The 23422-nt window shown below is 49.8% G+C and overlaps 1 protein-coding gene across 3 annotated transcripts in view; it reads left to right on the top strand.

The window, feature by feature from the left end:
- Positions 1-1986: 1986 nt before the first annotated feature.
- Positions 1987-23422, top strand: part of RSPO4 (R-spondin 4) — a 48889-nt gene continuing 27453 nt past the window's right edge. For all 3 annotated transcript variants that reach the window (XM_073238096.1, XM_073238095.1, XM_073238094.1), the window contains exon 1: positions 1987-2241. In XM_073238096.1, coding sequence (XP_073094197.1) covers positions 2163-2241 — 79 coding nt within the window. In that variant the 5' untranslated portion in view covers positions 1987-2162. The remainder of the gene's footprint in view (positions 2242-23422) is intronic.

The following is a 23422-nucleotide window of genomic DNA, read 5'->3' as shown; positions in this document are numbered from 1 at the left end:
TGGCCTCTGCATGACCCATGATGTAAATTGCTCTTACCCGGCTCTGCTCATCTGAGGGCTGTCCTGCTCTGGACTTTGGAGACTTCAGGACTAGGTGAGGTTAGGTATGGGCTGACTTTCCAACTTCCTAAAGTTTAATCTTCTAGGGGCAACTCATTTCTCCAAGTGCCTGAATTCTACGTATAAGTGGGGAGACTCCTGCCTCTGGACAACTCATTCATTCATTCATTCTGCAAACATGCTGAGCACCTGCTCTGTGTCCAACATGTACTAGGCTCCAGATATGACCTCATTTCTTTCCTCAAAGAGTTGACTATTTAGAGGGAGGGACAGACACATCCATAGTTACCACCTGGTATGATCAAAGCTATGATAAAGAGATTGTGGGAGCCCAGAGGAGGCACTAGACCCGGCTTGAGAATCAGTGAAGGCTTCCTGGCTGAGGGGCATATCCAAGGTTGGGTCCTGAAAGAGTCAGTGAAGAAGAGAACATAGGATTCCAGGGAAAGGCCATACTCTGAGAGGCTCAGAGGCGTGTGAGGCCTGGAAGTGCTTGTCAAATACTGCAAGACATTGAGATCTCTAGGGGGAGAAGGAGGGAGTGGGGAAGACTGAGGTCAGAGAAGCCAGAACAAGAGTGCTTTGTAAGCCATGGGGAGGGACACTATGCTGCAATACACCCATCCACCTCTGCCTACACTTGCTGGGCTGCCTGAGTTAGGCACCCCAAATCCCGGGGCCTCAGTGGCCCCATCTGTGAAATGCAGCCGTTTGGGTGGGATGGCTCTGATATTCCCCCAGGACCCCCAGGATACTGTCTGTTCGTGTAGATGAGCTTAGAGAAGAATGGCCCGCCCAGAGTGCCTCACTCTGTTTCCCTCCCCCTGACAGGCCTTCAAACGTCCTCATTGCTTTGGAGAGTCACTAAGGATGGGAGAAGGGGCTGGAGAAGGAGACACATTTACCTTCCTTTTCTTTCGGATCAAAACACCCACATAGGAAAAGCGAAGGACAACTGTTCAGCAAGAGACTCTCACAGATGAATTCCTCTTCTCCTCCTCCTCCTCCGGGTGGCTAGGAGGGTGGACACTGGACCTGAATATACCACTGACCTCTGTTGCCTTAGGCAAGTCACTTGTCCTCTCAGAGCTTCCTCTTCCTTCCCTGCAAAGTGGGGCTAGTAGGAATAGAACCTCACTGCGTTTTTGTGAAGATTACTAATATGTGGAAGGTGCTTAGCTCACCTCCAAGCATAGAGGCCTCAAAAATGATAGCTGTCATTATGACTGTTATTGTTTTTAGTGGGTAGGGTGACAGGAGGCAGGAGTGTGCTATTTGTTGGAAAGGAGAGATTTAGTTCTGAAAGGGTTAAAACTGAACTCTCTGCTCCCAGTCCTGTAGATAAGGTAGGAAAAACACAGTCCAGGTCCTCTACCCCTTCACAGGTGAATTTATGGGGTGCTGGTCACTTTGAGTGAAAGATTAGGAGCTTCTCCAGGCAGCGCGGGGATAGTCAGGGTCAGAGGCCAGAAGCGACTTAGGACTCTCTTGAGAGAAGGAGACAGAGCAGAGAGGGGACAGACTAGACGCGGGTCGGGGAAAGAGGCAGAGGAGTGGGGACATGAGACAGAAAGAGGAAAGTAGAAGCGAGTGGCCCTTCCAGGCCAGCTGCAGGACAAAGTCGGAGGCAGGCGGGAGTGGCGTGGAGGGAGGCGCTGAGGCCCCAGGATGCAGGTCCCCGGGCGTCCCCGCGTCTGTACCTGCGTCTGGCGGGCTGGCGGTGGGTGTTGGGGGCAGTGCAGGGGGCGGGGGCGACGCCGGGCCGCCGACTGCGGGACTGACGGACCCGGGCCCCGCCCGGACGACCCCCGCCCCGCGCGCCGCCCCCAGCAGGCTAACGCGCCGCCCCGCAGGCGGCTCCGCCCCGTCAGGCCAGTGTCCCAGCTCCGCCAACGCCCTCATTCGACCTGGTGGCCGGCCCTTGGGAGGACCGCGGCTCCCTGGCGGCGGGACCGATCCCGCACCCCGCGGATGCGCCTGGCGCCCCTAAGCAGCCTTCGCGCCCGCCGCGCCGCCGCCAGGCCGTCGGGCCTCCGGGGCATTAATCGCGGGCGCCGCCTGGGTGCCAGGAACCCGCGCCCCACCGGGACCAAGCTGCCCAGATGCGGGCGCCACTCTGCCTGTTGCTGCTCGTGGCCCACGCCGTGGACACGCTCCCAGTGAACCGAAGGAAGAAGCAAGGTATGAGGGGCAGCTGAGCATGGTAGCTGGCAGGCGCAGTGGGGCAGACCAGGGGCACGGCCCTCGGGGCATTTGCATGGTGACTGGCGTCCTCGCCCATTAACCCCTCCAGAGAGCAGCGGTCCCATTTTACAGATGGGGATACTGAGGCTCCCGATCCTGGGAGGATCAAAGGGATCCTCCTGTGAGCAAGCAAGACCAAGGAGGCCCTCGGCAGAGGGAAGGGACTGGTAAGGCTGTCTCGCTATCCCCACTCCCTATGGTAGCAGAATTTTGCTGGGAGGCAGGAGCCTGGCTCTGTGCAGAGAAGGGAACCTCTGGTGCTAGATTGGAGGGCACTGGGATGAAAGGGCAAAGATAATGGCTTAGGGTCCATCCGAGATCCATGCTTGAGCCAGGAGGCAACAAAGAGTCCTGGGCTCTGAGTCTAGATGCCCCAGTCGCAGCCCTGTCCCTGACCCTGACTCACCGAGCCACTTCCAAGTAGACAGCGATCCTTGGTGGGCCTCCCTCTATTGAGGGCATGTGCTGCGCAAGCTTAGGTAGACTTGAGGCATAACCCCAAGTCCATTTATTCTGGGATGACTGGACAAAGTCCATTGCTTCCAAGAGCATCAGTTTTTCCATCTTGACCTCCTAGGGCTACTAGGAAGATGAACCAAGGTTCAGACTATAAATGTGCCTCGGGCACAAAGCTAGGGGGCCCCCGTGCACTCTCAGGGTCCGATGCCACAGCCCTTCGCTGCAAGAGTCAGAATGCCCTCAGGTGGTGAGTTTGAGGCTGTCCCTGTAGAGTAGGGTTGGCAGAGCCTGTGGTACCCAGGAAGGCAAGCGGGTGAGCAAGTCTCCTGCCTGAGCTGGGTGCCAACATTGGGATACCAGCTAAGGGGTTCAGTGTTCTAAGAGAATCCCCACATCTCATGACATACCACTCAAAAGGCTCAAACAGGTTAAGTAACTTTGCTAAGTTGTCCAGCAGGTGAGCAGATGACCCAATGTCTTCTTTCTTTGCAGCTCTGGTGTTAGGTCTGTGCCAGGCTGCATGGGAATGAGAATAAGAGTTTGCCCTCTGGGGACTTCTAGTACATTTGAGTGAAAAGTCCTGCATGGACACAGTCACTCCTGGAGTAGAGCAAGAAGCAGAGAGGGGCTGTGGAGAATTGGGAGGTGGGATTGGGTGGGGCAGGGAGACTGGTCCAAAGGGCCACAATACCTGTGTGATGGGACAGAGGGATCCAGGATGTGGAGAGGTGGGTGGGCTTCAGGTGAGCCAGGAAGAGTTGGAACTGTGTGGAGACACTCCTCCATGAACAGCTCTTGTAAAGTGGTTAAGTACATGGGCTCTGGAGTCAGCTTGCCTGGGTTCAAATCCTGGTTTCCCAGTTACCAGCTGAGTGACCTCAGGGAAGTCACTTTACCTCTCTGAGCCTTGGTTTAACCCATCTGAAGGTCTTTGAGAAGGTCTCTAAGATATTTCTCAGTTCTAAAGCAGGCAAAAACTACTAATAACAAAAACTTTCTCTTCATTAACTTGTCTTTAAAATAGGAATAATAATCTTAAGTATTCAACTCACAGGTAGGTGTGGGTAAGACTGAATGAGTTACTGTGTATGTTAAGTGAGTAACTAAATATACAGGCTCCTCGTGGGCACTTGTAAGTATTAGTTCTTTTCATTTCCTGTCCATTGTGTCCCTGGCTATTGATTGCAGCCTGGGGGTCAGAGAGACAGTTATTTTCTGAATGAGGAAACTGAGATTCAGAGAGGGCAACTGACTTGTCCACAGTTGCACAGGAGGCAAGTAACAACACAGGCTTGAATCCCAAACTGTCTGACAGGATGCTGAGAAGATACCTCCTGACTTCTGCTGGCTTTCCCTTCTCAGAACCTGTTTCTCCATCTGAAGAGGAGCTGGTTTAGAAGATCTTTCAGATGCTTCTTAGTTCTAAAAAAGGCACACACACATACACATAAAGAATTTTTAAAAAGACAAATTCCTGTCCCTTCCCCTACCCCCAGTTGCTCAGTGAGGTGGTTGGGCATGGCTGCCCCTACACTGCCCCAGATGGGTGAGGAGGTTCTGAGTACCCCACCCCACAGTAGCTGATCTCTTGCATCTTGGACACAGGCATGCCTGGCCTAGTATCTTCAAGAGAAAGGCTTGTGACTCCACTTATCAGTCAGGTGCAATGGAGATAGCCTTGGGTTTCAGTCCCACCCCTGACTCCTTTGTACTGTGTGATCCTGAGTGAGTGGATCCCTCCCCTTCCTACCCACAACCTTGGTTTTCCCATTGGCACTGGGGTGGAGGTGGGGATAGAAAAGCTCTTTCTGTGGCATACTCAGCAAGGTCCTGGGACAAATAGGTTTGGAAAATGTTGAGTTTAGCAGACTTCCTGACTGCAGGACTTATCAGAACATTGACAGTGAAGAAGTAGGACTAGAGAATAGGTCCTTTCCCAAAGTAATTACACACTAGAGGCCATTTTTCATGACAGTTGCTGGGAAAATTCCACATGAGATCCTTGAGGGTCCTCCAGCTTTCACATTCTGGTCTAACTTTGGCAGGAAAATGTCTTGAAAGCACCTGGGTATTGGCAGAGCATCATTCATTCATTCCTGAACTTGTTCATTCAACAGGTGCTCCAGGGCAGCCTCTCTGCCAGGTTCTGTTGGGAAACCAAAATAAACAGACCTGGGGTCTGCCCTTGAGCAGCTGCCAGTGTGGAGGGATACCCTTTCCCTGACTTCCCCCAGCCTCCCCTCCATGCCCTGGTCCTTGGCCTCAAACTTAGGGCTGCCCTGAAAGGTCAGGAGTAACCTTGTGCTGGGCCCAGCAGCAGCCCAGTTTGAGCTGCCTCGGGGCCTGGCACTTCCTTGGGCTCTGGCGTCACCATTTTTTGATGAAACCCAATTTTTTCTGTTTCGAAGACAAGAAAGGATGAAAGAAAAGGCTTAGTCTCCAGTGTCTCTTACAAAATAACATATTGATTAATTAAGTGTAAATTAATCAGAACCAGATGGGGACATTTCTCTTGAAACGTGCTGTGGTGTCCCAGCAATGGGTCAGTCAGGCACGGTGAGGGGGCTCTGGTCTGCAGCCTCCAAGCCCAATGTGGAGCTTCATTTGTGCAATGAGGAGAAGACAGTCCACACTGGCTTTTCCTGATGTCCAAAGCCTGTGGGGGAAGGACCTGGTGCAGGAGGGTCCCCCACATTCACATGTGCTTGGAGATCATTCTAGACCTGAGGCAGCAAGGGACAGAGGCAGGAGCGCTGGAATGCAGTCACCCTGGGTTCAAACCCTAAGTCCTCTCCTGCCCTAGATGTGTGACTTTGGGCAGGTCACGTGCCTTCTTCAGTCAGTTGTCCCACATCTGTGAAATGGGAACAATTGTACCTACCTCTTTGGCAGTTGTTAAGATTCACCACAGCCCCAGAGGGAAGTGTCTGAAGGCATACCGTAGGTGCTTCATAAGGATTCAAGCCTCCACCGCTCCCATTTACAGCAGAATGGGATGCACAGTGGACCAGGGGAAGGGGCCTCTTGGGAGGGTTGAATCTCATCTCTGCCCTCTCCCCTCAATGAGCCTCTCTTTCTTTATCCATGAAAGGGCTGTGGCAGTGCCCGTGACGGCCCACTAGGTGGAGCAAACACAGTAATTCTGCATAAAGTGGTGTCCTGTGTGGCTGGCCAGGCAGGCAACCCTGTGCATAGACACAGAAGCTGAGACCCAGCAAGTGGGTGCCTGAGGCCGTGGCAGAGCTCTGGGAGCATGGGGTCTTCTTGTCTCTGGGTCCGGGCCGTGGCCAGGCACAGAGCAAGGTGTGCCCACCGTAGCGCTGGTGTCCAGGTGAAACCAGGTGAAGCTGCCTGTCCGGGGCAGTTCTTGGAGGGGAAACCGATTCCTGAAGGGCAGAGGGAGGGGCGATAGTAGCGCGAAGCTCCTGGGAATGGCACTATGAGTCCAGAGAACCCTACCTGGGGCAGGTGGTTCTGTCCCTCTGGGCCTGGGTTTCTTCATGAAATACTGGCTGGTTGAGAAAAGGAAAGCAGAATGCTTGGTATATAGTAGGTGCTCCATGAACTTGTCTCTGCCCACCTGCCCTCTCCCTCTGCAGCCAGTTCTGAAACCAAATTTGGGCTCAAAGCAGATGCTACTTTCACCACACATGGCTCCCACCTCCAGGGGCAGCCCACCTCCCTCCCCCATGGATGGAGACCACCTGATCCCCACCCAGCCCTCAAAGGAGGCCTTTGAGGCTGCTTAGTGAGGCCTCTCTCCCCTGGTGCTCTGTGTATGGGGCTGTGAGTCCTCCCTATGGCACCACTTTGTGCTAAACCCATTTCCCAGACAAGGGCACTGAGGCTCAGAGAAGGACGGTGACCTGTCCCGGAACTCCCAACAGCTGAGCTGTGTCTTGGACCCAGAGTTTTGGAGGCTCCAAAGCCTGTTCAGAGAAACAGAAATGGGTCCTGTTGGTGACTTGCCAAGGGCTGCAAGTGGAGGCAGCAGAGAGGAGCTTCATCAGAGGGGTAGGATTTAGGATTTTGTCAGGAAGGGTAGGGGCTGGGGACTCTGGCAGGACGAGGGGAGGGTCTGGGGGATGTGGGGAGCCCAAAGGGGCTATGGGGCCAGAGGAAGTAGAGGTCTGACTACAGACAGGGCCAGACTAGAGCCAAGAGGGTCTTGGATGCCATTCACCTATTACCATGGTCACAAAGAAATACTGAGTGATCCCCCCTCTGGGCCAGGCCCTGGATGAGGTGTTAAGAACAGCAGAGATGTACTCCACCGCCCCTGCTAGCAGAGGGCCCAGTGTCTCTACGGGATGTCAGTAAGGGGCCCATCAGAAAGAATGACATGAACGTGCTCCGTCAACACAGCCTTGAGAGGCAGGGCAGCGCGCACTCCCAGTCTCAGCCAAGGAATCTGAGACTCAAAGAGGGGACACTGCCGGGCTGAGGTACCACATGGATAAGGTGGCCTATTCGTACTGTTCTCCTGCCTCTTCTTGCTCATCTCTCCATCCACTGCTTATTTGTCATCCTTCCATCTAGGGATAAAAACAGAAGCTCGCATTAATTCAAGTTTTCCAAACTGAGGTTTGCAAGCCATCAGCAGATCATAGAAATAAATTTAGTAAGTACACCCAGCATTTTGGAAGGAAATGGAGTGGAACAGTATGGAACAGAACAGAATGGTATAGAATAGAATAAAACAGGGGAGTTGGCAAACTTTTTTGTAAAGAACACGATAGTAAATATTTTAGGCTCTGTAGGCCACAGATGATCTGTCATGTACTCTTCTTTGTTGTTGTTTCTCTTACAAGCCTTTAAAAATATTAATCCATTCTTAGTTCACAAGCTATATAAAAAACAGGCTGTGGGCCAGATTTGGCCCATAGGCTATAGTTGGCCTTCCTCCTTTTTGGAAAATATCAGAACGCATTGCAGGTGTTCAGATTAAATGTTATTTTGAGAAATGTGTTCGCTTTACACAGGTGAATATGTGTACACGAGGTAAGCATGCATGTGTGTGCAAGTGTGTGCACACAGAGGTGGGTATGTGTGAGAGTGTGTGAATGAGACTGTGTACTAGTGTGTGTAATCCATGTACTGTACATGTGCTGATACAAAAAATGTAATTTTTACTGTTGTCAAGAGAGTGTAGAAGCTACTATATCAGCTGAGCCCAATGCAGTGCTCATGACATCTCTAAGAGGCAGGTTTTAGGAGGATCCCAATATATATGGGGAGACTGAGACCTGATGGGTCACACAGTAATAGGCATGTAAATTCAGAGAATCTTGCTCTGGAGCTCCAAGTTCTCAACCAAATTGCTCCCAAAAGAAGCAAGTCCCCAACATGTTTTGCAGGTCCTTGCTTCATATGCTTGTTTCTAAAGGCCCTGAGTCTGGCCCACATTCTTCCCAAGGCTTGAGGATTTCAGCCCCAAAAGGTAGAATAGTCTGTCAGGGAGTTAATATCCTCCTGCATCAGACACCCCTGGCTGGCCAGTGTACACCAGACCCTGCATGGTCCTTTTACACTGATCTTACCCCAGTCCTGCCCAAGAGAGATGGTTGTTCCCTCTCCACTTATGGAAGAGGAAGGCCGGTTCAGAGAAGGGAACTGGTTTGCCCAGGGTCTCACAGCAAGTGTGTGTGTGACATGGGTCTTCCTGATTCTAGAACCACAGGAGCAAATCCTGACTACCATAGACTTCTCCAGAAAACCCATCTAATGCCATGAACGCTCATTTTTACCATGCTTTATAGTTTGCAGGCTGTTCAACTTTCATTTTCTATCTGGAGATCTGGAAAAGGATCATAGAATAATAGGATATTAGGGCTGAAAAGGCCTTTGAAACTAATACATGACTGGAAGCTCAAACAGGGAAGCACCTCACCCAAAGCCACCTAGCTGGGGGTGGAAGTGAGGGTGCACGAGAGATGGGCAAGGGGTGGGGTGGCTTGGATAGATAGAGGAAGGCAGCTTGCTCCAGAGCCTGAAATCCCTGATTCAGGGTCTCACAGAGCCTCAGTTTCCCTCTGTGTGACTTGGGTCTGCTGGGCCTGCTTTGCCTTTCTCCCAGGTCTAGGGTAAATGTCAGATGAGGGATGGAGTTAAGAGGGCTTTCACTGCTCGAGGGCTGTTTGCTGAGGTTGCCTAGTCACCAGAGGCCAGCCTGGGGTCACGAGCCTTGTCTGAGCCTCTGGAGTTACCCATGCACCCCATAGGGTCTGTAGCTTGCCTATGTGGTTCCATGAGAGGGACCTGGCTGAGGCCTGACCCAGGCACAGAGCCCTCATGGTGTTGAGGCTAGCCCTGCTCTCAGAGCCTCAAGCTGTGGACACTGTCAGGACACAGAATGGCCCCAGGCTCAGTGGACACCCAGGAGCACACTCTTTACCTGTATTTCCACACACACATGTATGTTCCTAAAAATACATATTTTTTTCTTTAAAAATATTTAACTTTCATTAACATCAAACATTTTTAAAAGTCTCTATTTAATTTTATGGTTGAGCATTTACTTTATGTTACCTATATTATTTTATTTTGTTTAACGATGTCAGGTACTGTTCTAAGTACTTTTTATGTGTGAATTGGTTAATTTCTCCTAATAAGCTTATGAAATGGGTCTTATTACTCCTCCTATTTAACAGATGAGAAAACTGAGGCTCGAGAGGTTACACAACTTGTGCAAGGTCACACAGCCAAGGTTCAAGCTCTAATTACTGAGCTCAGTTGCCTCCCAGCCTTATTTAGTCCTCACAGCAACCTGTGAGGGGACTGTTTTATCCATGTTTTACAGAGGAGGAAACTAAATTAAGAGAGAGGAGCATTAGTTGACATATGTGAAATAGCCATATTTATAGGTTAAAAACAGCCAAGTATTAGCAGTTTCAGCTATCTCACTCCTATAGCTCAGCAAAGTAAGTTTGGTAAAACCAGGATTTAAACCCAGACAGTTGATTCCAAACTTTGGGTGCATAACCCCCACCAACACCCCACCAGACCTTCTCCCAGTTCATCCACATAATATCCAGTGAGGCGGTTTGATCCTGTTATTCTACAGAGGAGGCCCTCCAAGCTGAGAGAGGAAAACTGACTTGCCGAGGGCACACAGCCAGGACAGGGGAGGCTGGGGTGTGCCTCTGGTCTCCATGGGCCAGAGCCTCCTTTCTCAGCCCTGTGCAGCGGTCCGGACATACACGCCCTCAGCCCCAGCCTTGCGGTGGCCCTCCAGGGATCACCTAGGGGATGGTCTGGCTCTCATCACCAGTGTGTGAACCTAACTCCTCTTGGGCACTGCTGCCTCGGGCCAGGCCACCACCGCCTGCCCTCGGATGATTCTTGAGTAATGCCGTGTGATTCACAGGGCTCTGGCCCCACGGCCCACGCTGGGGGCTGCAATGTGCCATTGTGAATGGGGGTTCTGTTTCACCAGCTCAAAAGCAAGGCATCCCGAAGCCTAGGGGACCCGGACCACATGGGGAAACTTCTCCCTTTTGCCCAAAGCCTCCACTCTCCCTGAAGCCTGACAGCAGTGCCCACATCCGCAGGGGTGGAGACACACAGAGAAAGAGTGTCACGACTGCCCTTTCAGAGCCTGCTCTGGTGCTGGCAAGTGGGCACAGCTGTCTCTAGCAAGTCCCAGATGAGCAGTGGGAAGCCAGCAGGCTGTCACGAAGGCCATGGGCTCTGCCACTCACTAGCTGAGTGACGGTGGGGAGGTCATCTCCCCCTCTGTGCCTCTGCTGGCTAATTTGCAAAATGGAGCATGAAACACATTCCTAGCACAGAAGAAGTGCTCAGTCAGTGACAATTAAAAGGGTCCAATACCATGCAGGGAGGTGAGATTTGGGCTCTGGTAAGCCTGGGCTCAGCTCCCAGCTCTGCTACCACTATGCTTGGGAGAAAATATTTCACTCCTGAATCTCAGTGCTGTCTGTCAACACAATGGAGATGATAATAACATCTATATCATATGGTTATCTTGAAGGTCAAGAAGATTATGCATGCAACCCACTGGGAGACAGATTCTCAATAAATGGTGATAACAGTCGTGTGTCATGGGGGATTGGATCTTCCTAGGGTCTAGAACATTCCAGCCCTGCTATCAGATATGCCCCTCGCTGTATTTGAAAGTCCTCAGCAGACCACATTCATCAAAAGAAGGTCACTTTGAGGAGCCCAGATTCAGAGGATAAGGTGGTCCTAACTTAAGGATAAGGTGGTGCTGTGTAACTGTGGCACACTGACTCACCCTCTCTGAGTCTCTGTTCATTCCCTATGAAATTGGACCTCAGAGGACAGCAGTGAGGATGGAAGGATTTGTGTGCGTGAGTGTGTGTGTGTGAGGAAGAGGCCGTGGTGGGGCCTGATAGCCTACCCTCTGCCCACAGCAGGCTGGAAAAACCCAGTCAGATGCTGCCTTTTGGATATGCTTTTCCTTCTCTTCCCTGCTTGCCCGCCTTCTGGCAGGCATTTCAGTCAATCAGATTTCTTAATTCATAGCATATTATCAGCGTCAGTCATGCAAGACCCTGCTCTTGTTTTGTATTTTATTTTTCTTTCTTTATTGTTTTAATTTAATTTGTTATAAATTGCCAATTTTTTATTGTACTCTCAAATTTATTTTGCGTTAAAATTTTTCATTTTTATTTAAACGTCTTAATTCTATTTTTAAAGTTTTTTATTACTGTAAATGCAATTTCTTTAAATTGACTTTACAAATGTATTTTTTTATTCTACTCTTACATTTCCTTTTCTGTTATTTTTTTGTTTATCATTTAATTTTTAAATGCTGTTTTATATTTTTATTAATTATAATTATTCTTATTCAATTTGTATTCCCCTCACTTTTTATTTTACTTTTTAGTATTTTCCCTTTTTTATTATATTTCATTTTTATTTTGCCCACTTTTTTACTGGGCTTCCTGAATTTTTCTGGTCAATTTATAGGTCTTCCCTGTATTATCTACATGTCAATCCTCTGTTGATTTGGACATTGAAGATACCTTTCTTCAGTCTAACTGATGAAACCACTCCTCAGCTGCTAACTTTGGAGAATTGAAATTACTTATGAAACTGTTCATGTGGTCAGATTTTTTGCCGGGGAGGGAGTTTCTTCTGCCTTATGGTCTGGGCTTTTTTGTCCTACAGTAGCTCATAAGGTCTCATAAGAAGGGCATGAGCCCCCGATTCTCCACCCTTCCAGCGAACCACCCTTCCCATGAGCGACTCCTGCCTGAAAGTGTTGGTAGTCCTGGGGCCGCAGCTCTCTTCCCCTCCCGGGACACTCCTGGGACTCTCAAACGCAGGTGATGCTCCGCTGTTCACCCTCGTTCTGGAATGTTCTCTGGGATACCGCATTCTGGTCAGCACACATCTGTTGAACACTTGCTGTCAGCCAGACCCTATACCCAGAATGAATGAGGTGTCAGGCCCAACAGAATGAGTTTTAATTCAGAGTAGGAGAGACATCAGCTGGAGACCAATGCCCCTGGAGATAGTGAACTTGGCTTGAAGGGCCTTCCTTGGGGGCTCAGGTGCTGCCTGCAGGTTGAGCAATCCCAGCCAATGGCTGACTTTTTTCCTGGGCTGCTTCGGTTGAATGGCTTCAGTTTGTGGATCACCTTATTCTCTTGCACCCATAGCCCCTGCCACCACCAAGAATGAAAAGCAGTTACTTGGTTCATTTTTTGTGCATGAAGCTGACTTTATTGATAGTCTGGGGAGTTTGCTGCTACAGACTCCATCCTGCAGCAGTTTCAGACTGAAAATTACTTGTTCCCATACCCTCCTCTCTCCTACCTCGAGTAAGTCCTCTGTCAGCCTCTTAAACAGCTCAGGCCCCTCGCAGGTGGACCTTGGGCCCTGAAAGACATATGGCTTACAGTGGCATTTCTCTGCTTCTAGAGAGCCACCAGGCAGGAGACGGCAGGGAGTGGCCAACAGGCTACCAGGGAGGGGCAGACAGGCTACCAGGGAGCATGGCTCTGTTAGGAGTTAGGAGCTTGTGCTGTTTGCATCCCCCTGACTCCTTGATGTGAGTTCTTGGATCAACTACCTCACCTCTCTGAGCCTCAATTTTCTCCTCCCTGAAAATGGGGTGAGTTTAGCCTTAGCTTTGTAGACTATGGTGGGCTTGAAATGATTTAATAAAAAGACCCAGGTAGCACAGGGTCCTGCCTGCTGCAGGCACACAGCCAGCATTAGCCTGGTTCAGCCTGCTTGCAGTTCAGGTCCCTTCAAGGATTGGCGAGAGGGACCACCATCTCCAGCTGGGCTGCCTAGCTTGGTTCCAGCCTTTCATCCTGGTTTTCAGTGGGCAGGATTGTTGTTACCATTTTGCAGGTGAGGAAACTGAAGCCTGCTGACAGTGGGTCTAGAATTTCCAGGCCTGTGCAAGCCCAGGTCCCTCTGCCCACCTGGGTTTGTTTGGTGGAGAGAGTACCCCAGGGCCATGCAGGGCTTTTGAAGCAGAGCCAAGATCACTGATGCACCCACCTCCCTGTGCTCCTGCTCATCCCACTACATACTGGGCCTGTTTCCCCTTCCATTCAGTTCCTCCCCACTGGTGTCATGCCATTTATTGAGCATCTACTATGTGCCCAGTGTTTTGTATGCATTACTCACAGCCTTAGGAGACTGGGACCCATTTTTCAGAAGAGAAAGTAGAACCCAGATGGGTCAGGTCAATTGCCCAGTTTCCCAAAGCCTTCAGAGAGTCTGGGTTGAAACTCAGGCTGTGGCTCCAGGGCCAGAGCTCTTTTTCACTGTGCCAGGAATTGGTTATCTAAACCCAGGGCAGAGCATAAGGATAAGGTTGGCTCCCGTTTATTGAGTACTTGGCATATGAGCTGGGCACAGAGCCATGTGCTCTGCAGATTGTTCCCTCCCTTTATCCTCAGGCAGCCCTTGGATAGCATTATTCCTATTCAGCAGATGAGGTGCTGAGGCTCAGAGAGGTCAAAGAGCCTTCCAGGGTCAGGGTGGTAGAGCTGGGATTCATACCCAGAAGTGTGTGACCTGGGCTCCCACCTGCCCAGCGCTGCCTCCTGTCTCCTCATTTCCTGGGACTGGGCAGTGGTTCTGTGGGCCTGGACAGGGCAGATGTTACTGTGACTCACCACCTATTGTCAACTTTGAGAGTGACTTAGGGAGCCACATAGTCTGGGCCTTGGGGTTCACCCCTGCTTGGGGGGCAGAGGGTGTGCAGCAGATGCGGGGTGAGGCTCCTTAAGGACAACAAGAAGAGGGAGCCCAGGACAAGTACCTGGTCCCAGCAGGCTGTGAAAGTCAAGAGGCAGCAACAGGTCAAGGGACATGACCTGAACGGATGAGGGAGAAGCAGAGCATTTGGGCATTTACGAAAGATTCTGTGGGACAGAGACTTATGAGTTTCTTGGATTAGATCTCTTAGAGCCAAAGACAGGTAACCTAGATCTGCTAAGCACCAGACACAGGCCATACCATGAACTAGGCCATTTATCTTTTGATTCTCATGACGATGCATGAGCAAAGCTTGTCTGTCTTCCTTACCTGCTTCTCAGAGCCACCAGCTCACCCTCTGCCTGGATGGCTACAGCCTCTGCCCCAGGTCCCACTGCTTTCCTGACACTTCATTCCCTCATGACCAGTGGGAGTCGGGGCAGACACGCCTGCGCCTGCAGCACCTTCCCATCTTGCCTCCAAGAAGATCCAGCACCTTACAAGCCCACACATCCAGTCTGGCCCATCCACCTTTCCTGGCGCTCTCTCTCCTGGTCACTGTCCTCTTCCATGCCAAGTTCTTTCCAGCCTCTGGACCTTTGTACTTCATGGTCCTTCTGCCAAGAGTGCTTTTCCTGTGTCTATCAGTGAAGACTTTCTCAGCAGCCCAGACCCCCTCCTGACAGTCTGTGAACTTTCCTTCACTCCCTGTCAGGACCTCAGATGATCTCTCTCCTTTAGAATGCCAACATCATGGGGCGAAGGACTGCCTTGTTCCCTGACATGTCCCCAGTGCTCAGAACAGTGCCCAGCACAGAGCAGGCCCTCGGTAAATACTTGTGGAAGGAACAAGCTTTCAGTGAGTGGGTGACTGTCTCCATTTTATATATGAGCAAACTGAGATCAAATAACTGTCTCAGGGAGTGCACATGGAGCTGGGATAAGAGCAGGTTTGTCTGATCCTCTACCCTGGATGCTGCACTGCTGAGCAGGACTGATTGGGAGCCTTATCTATGGCAGGGAAGGGGTGACCATAGGAGATGTGTCACCTGGAACGGAAGGCCCTAGCCATCTTAGCCCCAGAGCAGGTACAGTGACAGGTAGAGCAGGCCTGGCCTTCCAAGTCAGGTGCCAGCGGCCAGGCTGTACAAGACCAGATGGAGAGAAATAGCTGAGACTGGAAATGAAGAGCCAAAGGTACCCAGCCAGAGATGGGGGTTCTAGTCCTGCTTTCCAGTACCCCCCCAGGTGGCTGTGAAGAAGGGCTCTGCCCCCCTCTGAACCTCAGGATACCACTTCTACCATTACATTACTACTTCCATGCTACAGATTTTTAACTTCAATAGACACTGTCCAAATTCTCTCCCCAAAAGGGAGCCCTAGATTATGCCAGTCTTTTAAAGTTTGCCTGTCTGGTAGGTCACAAGTAAAAATTCATTCTTGTTTTAATCTTCATTTTGAACATTATTAATGAAGTGGGACTGCTCTTCATGCAGTTACTGGCACCTTTGTTTTTCTTCCTTGATTTACTTATTATATCTTTTTGCCCATTTTCCCACCTTGGGTTGTTCCTGTTTTTCTTATTGATGTCCAATATCTCTTTGTATATTAAGGATGATAATCCTTGGCCTACTTTGCGTGTAACTGGCTTAATGATCAGACTGAACATGTAACACAGGGTTATAAATATGACATGTACTTTTTTTCCTCTAATTCTCTTTTGTCTTTAAAACCCAGTCCTTAATTACTTTGGACAGATCTCAGAGGTTTCTGGTATTAAAAAGCCCACTCCAATGCTAAGTTTTAAAAATGTAGGGCTGATTCCAAGATCTCTCCTTCCCCATCACTAACTTGACTCCTGACCCCATTGATCTGCCCTGTGGGGAGGTGTGTCATGTTCTCTCTCTCCTTCCTTCCCTCTCCTGTGCTGGGGACTAGAAGCAATGGGGACAGGGACAGCTGTCTCTTAATTCTCTGGTGCTGCTGTGGCCTCACAACTCCCAGCTCTGAAAAAACTCAAGGTTCCATCACCAGTGAGCAACAAGGTGGGATGGGGGGCTGAACATTCCTATGCCTCCCTCAATGCTCTCAGTGTATGGCAGGTGCCCTAACTGTGGCACGGGTGTGGTTTGCCAGCGTAGAGCATGAGCTCGATCCCTTCTCGTCTTCCTAGCTTCCTTGCTATCCCCATAGTCCCTCCATAGTCTCTTGCCCCTTTGGGTTGGGAATCTGAAGCTTGGATCAAGCTCAGCTGCCTCCTTCAGTGTCCACTTGGCCTGCACAGAGAATTGGCCAAACGGTGGTAGTGTAGGCTTCCACGAGACTGGGCCTGCCCCTTCTGCGTCCCTCATTCATTCTCCCCTCGCCTCCATTAGACCTGGGGAGGATCAGTAAGTGTGTGTTCAGTCAGGGCATGAAATGCCCATGTCTGTGGCCTTCGGGTCCCCTCTAAACTATGAGTGATTCTCTTGCCGCTACATCTGGGTTAAGGGAGGTGGGGAAGTGCTCTGCCCTGTCCCAGCCCCCATGGAATGATTCCTGGGTTCCCTTCAGACATCTGGTTATACAGGCTGGGGAGGCAGAAGAGGAGGAAGGGATAGAGGGTGCAAAGATTGTTGGCCTCCTCTCACTAAGTCCTGGAGAGGGCATCTGCCCCAATTTCATATTCATAAGGCAGCTGTCTTTAGAACACAGTGACAGAGAGTAGAATTTAGAGACTTTCTACCCTTAGTGACAAGTTTTAGAGCAGCAAGATAAGACCTGTTCATTCATTCATTCATTCATTCATTCATTCAATAAACCTTTACAGATCACCAGTGTGCCTGGGACTATACACTGTGTGTGGTGCTGGGAGGCCTGGGTGACCAAGACAAAGTACCTGAGAAAGTTACCTTCCATCTAGTATCATTTTGTGCACCTTTCTAAAATATTTCTGCAGCCCTGTGATTTGTCTTTTAATTTAATAAATCAAATAAAAGAAATGAGGCTTTTTGTTTCTTGTTTTTGACCTTTATGTTCCTAGAATCCAGAAAAGTCCATTGTTGGAACTCAAGAAATACCTGCATGATGGATAGATGGATGGATGGATGGATGGATGGATGGATGGATGGATGGATGGATGGATGGACAGACGGATGGATGGACAGACGGATGGATGGACGGACAGATGGATGGATGGATATTGGCCCTTATAAATACTGAGTTTAACCATCCATTAGACAGAGAAACTGAAGCCCAGAGAGAGGAAGGGACTTGCCTAAGGACCCACATATATGAGGCTCACTCCCTTCTACTAGGATTTGAGAGGGGAGGGAGCCTGTGAGGATAGGCCAGATCCAGATAGGGTCTGTGAAGATGCTCACCCCATGCCTGGAGACCCAACCTGGATCTTCGACTCTGTCACCCCTTGGAACATTCAAGTCCCCAGGGGGACTGAGGCGATCCCTGGAATGCCAATAGGGTGCGGTGTGGGGGCCAGGCCCAGGCCTGCCTCAGCCAGCTCTGACGGGCAGACCCAGCCCCCTTCCCTGATGCTCACAGGCAGTGGGGCCCAGGGTTTCTCTGGGCTGAGAGCTCATCATATACCCAAACCTTCCTTAGGGCTTAGTTTTATGAGTTGAGGAAGGTGTTTTTGTTGGACCTATTCTGGGGGCTAGGTTCTCCCCAATACTTAATAGTAACTCCAGTTACTAAGACTGGCTAAATCCTAGCTTGCCACTTATCAGCTGTGTGATTCTGGGCAACTTATTTACCTCCTCTGTGCCCTAACCTCTTTGTCTGTAAGAGGAGATAATAAGACCTCATGGGGCTGTTGCAACAGACTCTGGCCCTCTTAAGAGCCCCCATGGCTCACAGCTATAGCACTGCTTTGCACCTCCATCTGTCAAACCCTGTTCTGAGCATGTCACACACACCAACTTATTAAACCAACGACATATGAGGACAGTCATTATCCCCATTTCACAGATGGGGAAACCTAGGCTTAGAAAGTTTAGGTTGGGACTGGAACCCAGGCTGTCTGCCACCAGTGCCAGAGCTCTTACCGATCCACAATGTTCCACGCCTCTTCTACCGTCATTGGCACTGTGGGACATTGGGACTGGGAGGGTCCTTAGAGATGATCCAAGCCCTCAGGGGCTGCTTCCAGAAGTGAGTGAAGAGAGCTAACAGGACTGGGCTCAAGATCCTCACCCTCACCCCTATCCAGGCCTAAACCAAATCAGCTCAACTCATACCCTGCCCTATTAACCAGGCTCCCACATCACATCCCATCTCGGGAATGAGGGGGCTTCTTTGGCTGAAAAAGCTCAAAGCCCTTTATCAAGACAAGTCCTTTGCTTTTCTGCTAGGGAAACTGAGGCTTGGGGTGAGGAAGTACTTGCCAAGGTCCCACAGTGAGTCTGAGTCCATGGTGAGACAGGAGCCAGGGTCCTAGCTCCCAGCCCTGAGGTCCAATAATTGCAGGACTTCAACAAAGCATAGGACGAAGTAAAGGAGGTGGTTTGGAGAGCAAACTGTGAAACCTGGTGCCTTTTTCAGTCTGTTTATCTTAGGAATCATGGAGGTTCCTTTTAGAAAGTTTTCCCCATCTTCCCTGGAATCCTGGCACTTACATACTCCCCAGGGCCCGTGGGCACCTCCTGATTTGGAGCAGTGGACATCACCCCTAACTTTGACATATACATTGAAGGTCCAGATTGGCTATTTGTGTCCACCAGGGTCCTAACAGCTGCACATAGCTTTCTACTCAGCCAGTGCTGAAGTTTTTACAGCCATGAGAGGCCTTCATAAGTGAAAGAGGTCCAAAGAATCACAAACTCCCCAGGGAAGAGAAGCTAGACAGTAGGTTCCTTGAGAACAGTTTTGGAGAACATTTATTAACCCATTCACTCATTTATTCATTCATTCATTCATTCATTCATTCATTCATTCATTCATTCAAGAAATAGCACCTATAATGTGTAAGGCTATAGAAATTTGAAGAACAAGCCAAACTAGGCCATAGTCCTCCAGGGAGCATCTCAGGGTGTCTTCCATGCACCTCTCATGAATCAAGTAACAAAACAGTGCTCCTTCATCTGCTCTGAGCTGTGCTGAGCACTTTGCATGGATGGGTTCATGTCATCCTGACAAGTGCATGGGAGGTGGTTGCTACTATTGTTCCCATTTTGCAGAAGAGGAGACTGAGGTTCAGAGTAGTGAAGCCACTTGCTGAATATCACTCAGTCAGAAAATGGTGGTTTATTAGGCCCAAAAGCCAAGACTACCTCAATGTTCTGCTGAATGTGAGGCCCTCTAGGATCCCCCTGGGTACTGAGAGGAGTCTGGTGGGCTGGCGACCACTAGCCCTGCACCCATTGGGAGTCTCCAATCTGGGAGTCATCTCTGGCTGGGGATGGTGCAATCTGCCCCCCAGGCAGGAGTGTGTGGGGGGTTCCTCTGAGCCTGCCTACAGTGACAGCCACTGCCTCCCATATGTGGCGGCCTGAGCAAGCAGCCGGGAGCCCAGATGTTGTTTATTTCCTTTGGTCATCAGTGACATGCGTCCCCCACTGCTGGGCAAGGAGCAGAGGATGCGCTGCCCAGCACTCTCTGTATGGGGCCCCCCTACATGGCTCTGGACCCTTCCCAAGGACAGAGCAGGACCCAGGGCAGGGCCTGGCTCTCCTCAGGGTACACTGCCTTGGGGCTGGGGCAGCAGCCTCTTTCTCTCCTTCCCCAGCCTCCTCACCCCTAGGGAGCCCTTCAGGACAGCTGTGTTAAATCCTCAGTCCACCAGGACACATAGTGTTCTCATGCAAGATACACGTCCCTGGGCACACCCCAATTATGAAGAAACTACCCCAAAAAACGTTCACATTCAAAATGAAAAGTTCTACACTGATTGCCAAAGCAAGTCCAGAATCACAGACACCACGGAGGCGTAGTGATGTTACTGAGACCCTTGTAAGTGTCAGGCCTGCTCAGGTCCTCACAACATTATCTGTAAGGTCAGCCAGTTTGCTTCCTGTTTTACAATGGGAAACTCAAGCACAGAGAGGTTAAGGTACTGGTTCAAGGTCACATAGGCAAGGATAAGAGGCACAGCTGGGATGTGAACCCACGCACTCTGGCTCTTAACCCTACTCCATTCTTAAAGTGTGGTCCCAGCACCAGCGGTATCACCATCACCTGGGGACCTGTTAGCAATGCACATTATCAGGCCCTGCCCAGACCTACTGAATCAGCAACTCTGGGGAGAGGCCCAACAATCTGTGTTTTAACAAGCCCTCCTGGTGAATCTGATGCATGCCCAAGTTTGGGAACCCCTACTCCACAATGCCTCCAATGTCTCCCAGGGGTAGTAGGTATAAGATAAACAGCAGCTCAAAAGTGATAATATACAGCAGCTGACCTTTGCCCTCAGTGTCAAGATAATAATAGGGAGTGGTGTGAACTGTGGCAAACTAGAGAGCATATGCCCCATCTATGTAACGCCAACTAACTATTGCTTTGCGGGATGCAGGCCAAGTGTTGGCGGATACTCTGACTTTTTCCAGAGAAGTCCGATTTCTAGCTTTTTATGTGAAATCTGATTTTTTTTAATGTTGGCAGTCTATCCAAATTTGTTTGTTTATTTGCTTGTTTATGTGTGGGGCTGACGTTCTTGACTTGGGTATGGAGGATTTTGAGAATATTTCAGTGATGGACTCACTGTGGGCTGCTGGAGAGATGAACCTAAGAAACATGAATTTTCAAAGACCTACATGTCACCCTGTGCCTTTAACCCCCATCAAGGAATGCTTTGCAGAGTGAAGCTGGGTGGGAGGCATGCTATCACAGAGATGACCCTGAATCCACTCCAAATCCCCAGATGGAAAAAAGGATCACTTACAAACACTGACTCCTATTTGCAACAAGGTATTTGGGATTAGTCTCAGGATGTGGGTCACTGTTCCTGGTTGGGAATGCTTGTTTGAAGAACACAAATCCCAACAGTAAGAATAAACCTGCCCTTCACCCATGACCAAAGCTGTCTCCTCTTATCTCTGCCCTGAGCTCTTCACCTTTCAGAGATTGAAAGACCATCTCCTGGACTCTGATGTCCACCAACACCTCTGACCTCTGTTTGCTCATCTGTGAAAGGGGAGGAGGGTCCAAATGTTGGTTGACAATCCCACTATGTGTGGTGACAGTGAAGGAACAGGAAAGGAACTTAGGGTTATGGAGAAGCACCTACTATGTGCCAGGCATTTTCTGGTTTATTTGTTATATGTCCTAACAAGTCCTCTGGTAATAAGAATTGCTGCCCTGGTGTTTCAGACAGGGAAACTGAGGCCCACAAAGATGAGGGTACTTGTCCAAGGTCACTAAGTAAGTGGTGGAGCTAGGATTTGAACCTGGACAACTGGATCATAATACATGTCCTTAGATTTTCAAGGGCAGGAAATGGGTGATCTGCTTCAATATAACAATAGCTCCAATTCATCAGGAGCCTGTAATGTGCTGCGCTCTCAGTTAAGAGTTTTCCATCTCCTTTAATCGTAACAACCCTGCAAGATAAGCATTATCACCCCCTTTTACAGCTAGAAGAAATGAGGCTCAGGGAGTTAAAGTACTTTGCTCATGATCACACAACCATCAAGCCCCTAGCACTGGACCTCACACAAACTCAGTAGCTATTTATTGGATGAATGGATGGGTGAATGAATGAATGGATTACTCAGCCCTGGGCTACTGCATGTGTTCAGAGTTGTTATAAGCCTGCATCCCTTTGTAAACTGCCCAACCTGATGTGATCAGTTCCACTTGGAATTCTCTTGGGGAAAGATGAAGTGACTCAGATGTCATGCATGGCCCTCCAGCTGCTGGAGGAATACAGGGCCATCCATTTGGGGCTGACTGGCATTTTGACTAGGGGAGGATGGTCTTGATTATGGGAGACAGTTGTTAAGGGAAATCACATGGAATTCCATCCTCTCTGATGCTCCAAGAAAAATCAGGAAGGTTGCAATTAGAACTCAATTTAGAAATGTGCCTCTGAGTTGGGAGAGGACAGTGATGCAGGCCAGGATCCTACTGAGGTGGAAAAGGACCCAGAAGGACACTGGGGGTGCCATGGTGGTCAGGTTGGGTGGGTTGTGTTCCAGGTCCCTCAGCCTTTCTGCAGCAAAACTACCCCACCATTACCTGTTGAGCTCTGCTTAAGTGGTGAGCTACGTCATTTTGATTGTAAGTTGGCAGGAGGAGAGCTAGCTCAAGTGAAGAGCGACTTTGTTTGGAGGTATGGGGTGAGCCAAGCCTTGGGAGGACTGGAACCTGAGCTTGGAAGATGGCCAGAAACTGTCTTTTTGGGACCATGAGGTCTCTGGCTGCTTTTCTCTTCCTTCATCTGATTCGTTTATTTTTCTCTCCCTGCTTCTGAATTAAGAATCCCTGGTTACAAGTGACAGAAAACCTAACTCGAACTGGCTTGAGAAAAGGAGAGAATTCATGGACCCTCCCAGGGGTGGATCCAAGTGCACAGTCTCTTGGCTCTGCTGCCTCTGAGGGGCCCCCATTCTCTGAACACTCTCCCCGCATGTGGTGCCCACCAGATCTTGCCTGCATCTTCCCAAATCCATGTAGAATGTAAATACACACACATCCATTGACAAACCCCCTCAAAAAAATCCTAAGGCTGGCTCTTACTGAGACACATGCCTGGGTTTGAACCAACGACAAGGAGCCCTGATACTCGGACTGCCCAAGCCCAGGCTACGCACATCTGGGTGGAGGTGGCTCCAGCTGAACCTCAAAGCCAGAGAGTGTGGAGGGATGGGCCTCTGTTAGCAAAGAGAGGGACCACAGATGCTAGTCCTGCCAGAGCTTCTCACCATGTGCATTGGAACAGGCCACCTGCCCTCCTGAAAATCTCCTTAGGTCAAGAGGCCAGTCCAGACCATTGTCTGTGGCCCAGAGTGAAAATTCTCAAGATATATGGTCTGACTGGTGCAGTGTGGATAAGCTGTCAGTCCTTGGTTCAGTCTGTCCACCATGGCCAGGGTCAGGGGCATGCAGTACAAGCATGGTTGCTGGGACTGGTTCTCAAGGAAAGATTGTGAGCAAAGAGAGACACTTCCAAAATATCTATTACATTTACTTTGGACTTGTTAAAATGCCCATTCCTGGGCCCAAATCAGACACTTTACAAGCCTCTGTGGGAATTCTTATACACAGTCAAGCTTAAGTACCATCATTTTAAGACCCAGTATTTGGATCTTGCTAAAGCAGATTATACAAACTCTAGCTGTTATTACTTATTAGTCATAAAATTGGCATTCAAATTTATACACTTCTGACTTCGGGCAGTGGGTGATGGGGAATAGCATTGTTCTTTCTAACAAGTTAGAGAGAAGAAATGAAAAGCTAGAGCAAGATGGGCAGACTTTAAAATCAGAAGTGCCATTACAATGTAGAGGCACTAGAGGGCACC

This window comes from Manis javanica, chromosome 5, assembly GCF_040802235.1.
Source record: "Manis javanica isolate MJ-LG chromosome 5, MJ_LKY, whole genome shotgun sequence".
NCBI classification, from domain to species: domain Eukaryota; kingdom Metazoa; phylum Chordata; class Mammalia; order Pholidota; family Manidae; genus Manis; species Manis javanica.
The sequence above is the reverse complement of the archived record's forward strand: the minus strand, read 5'-3'. Positions and strand labels throughout refer to the sequence as shown.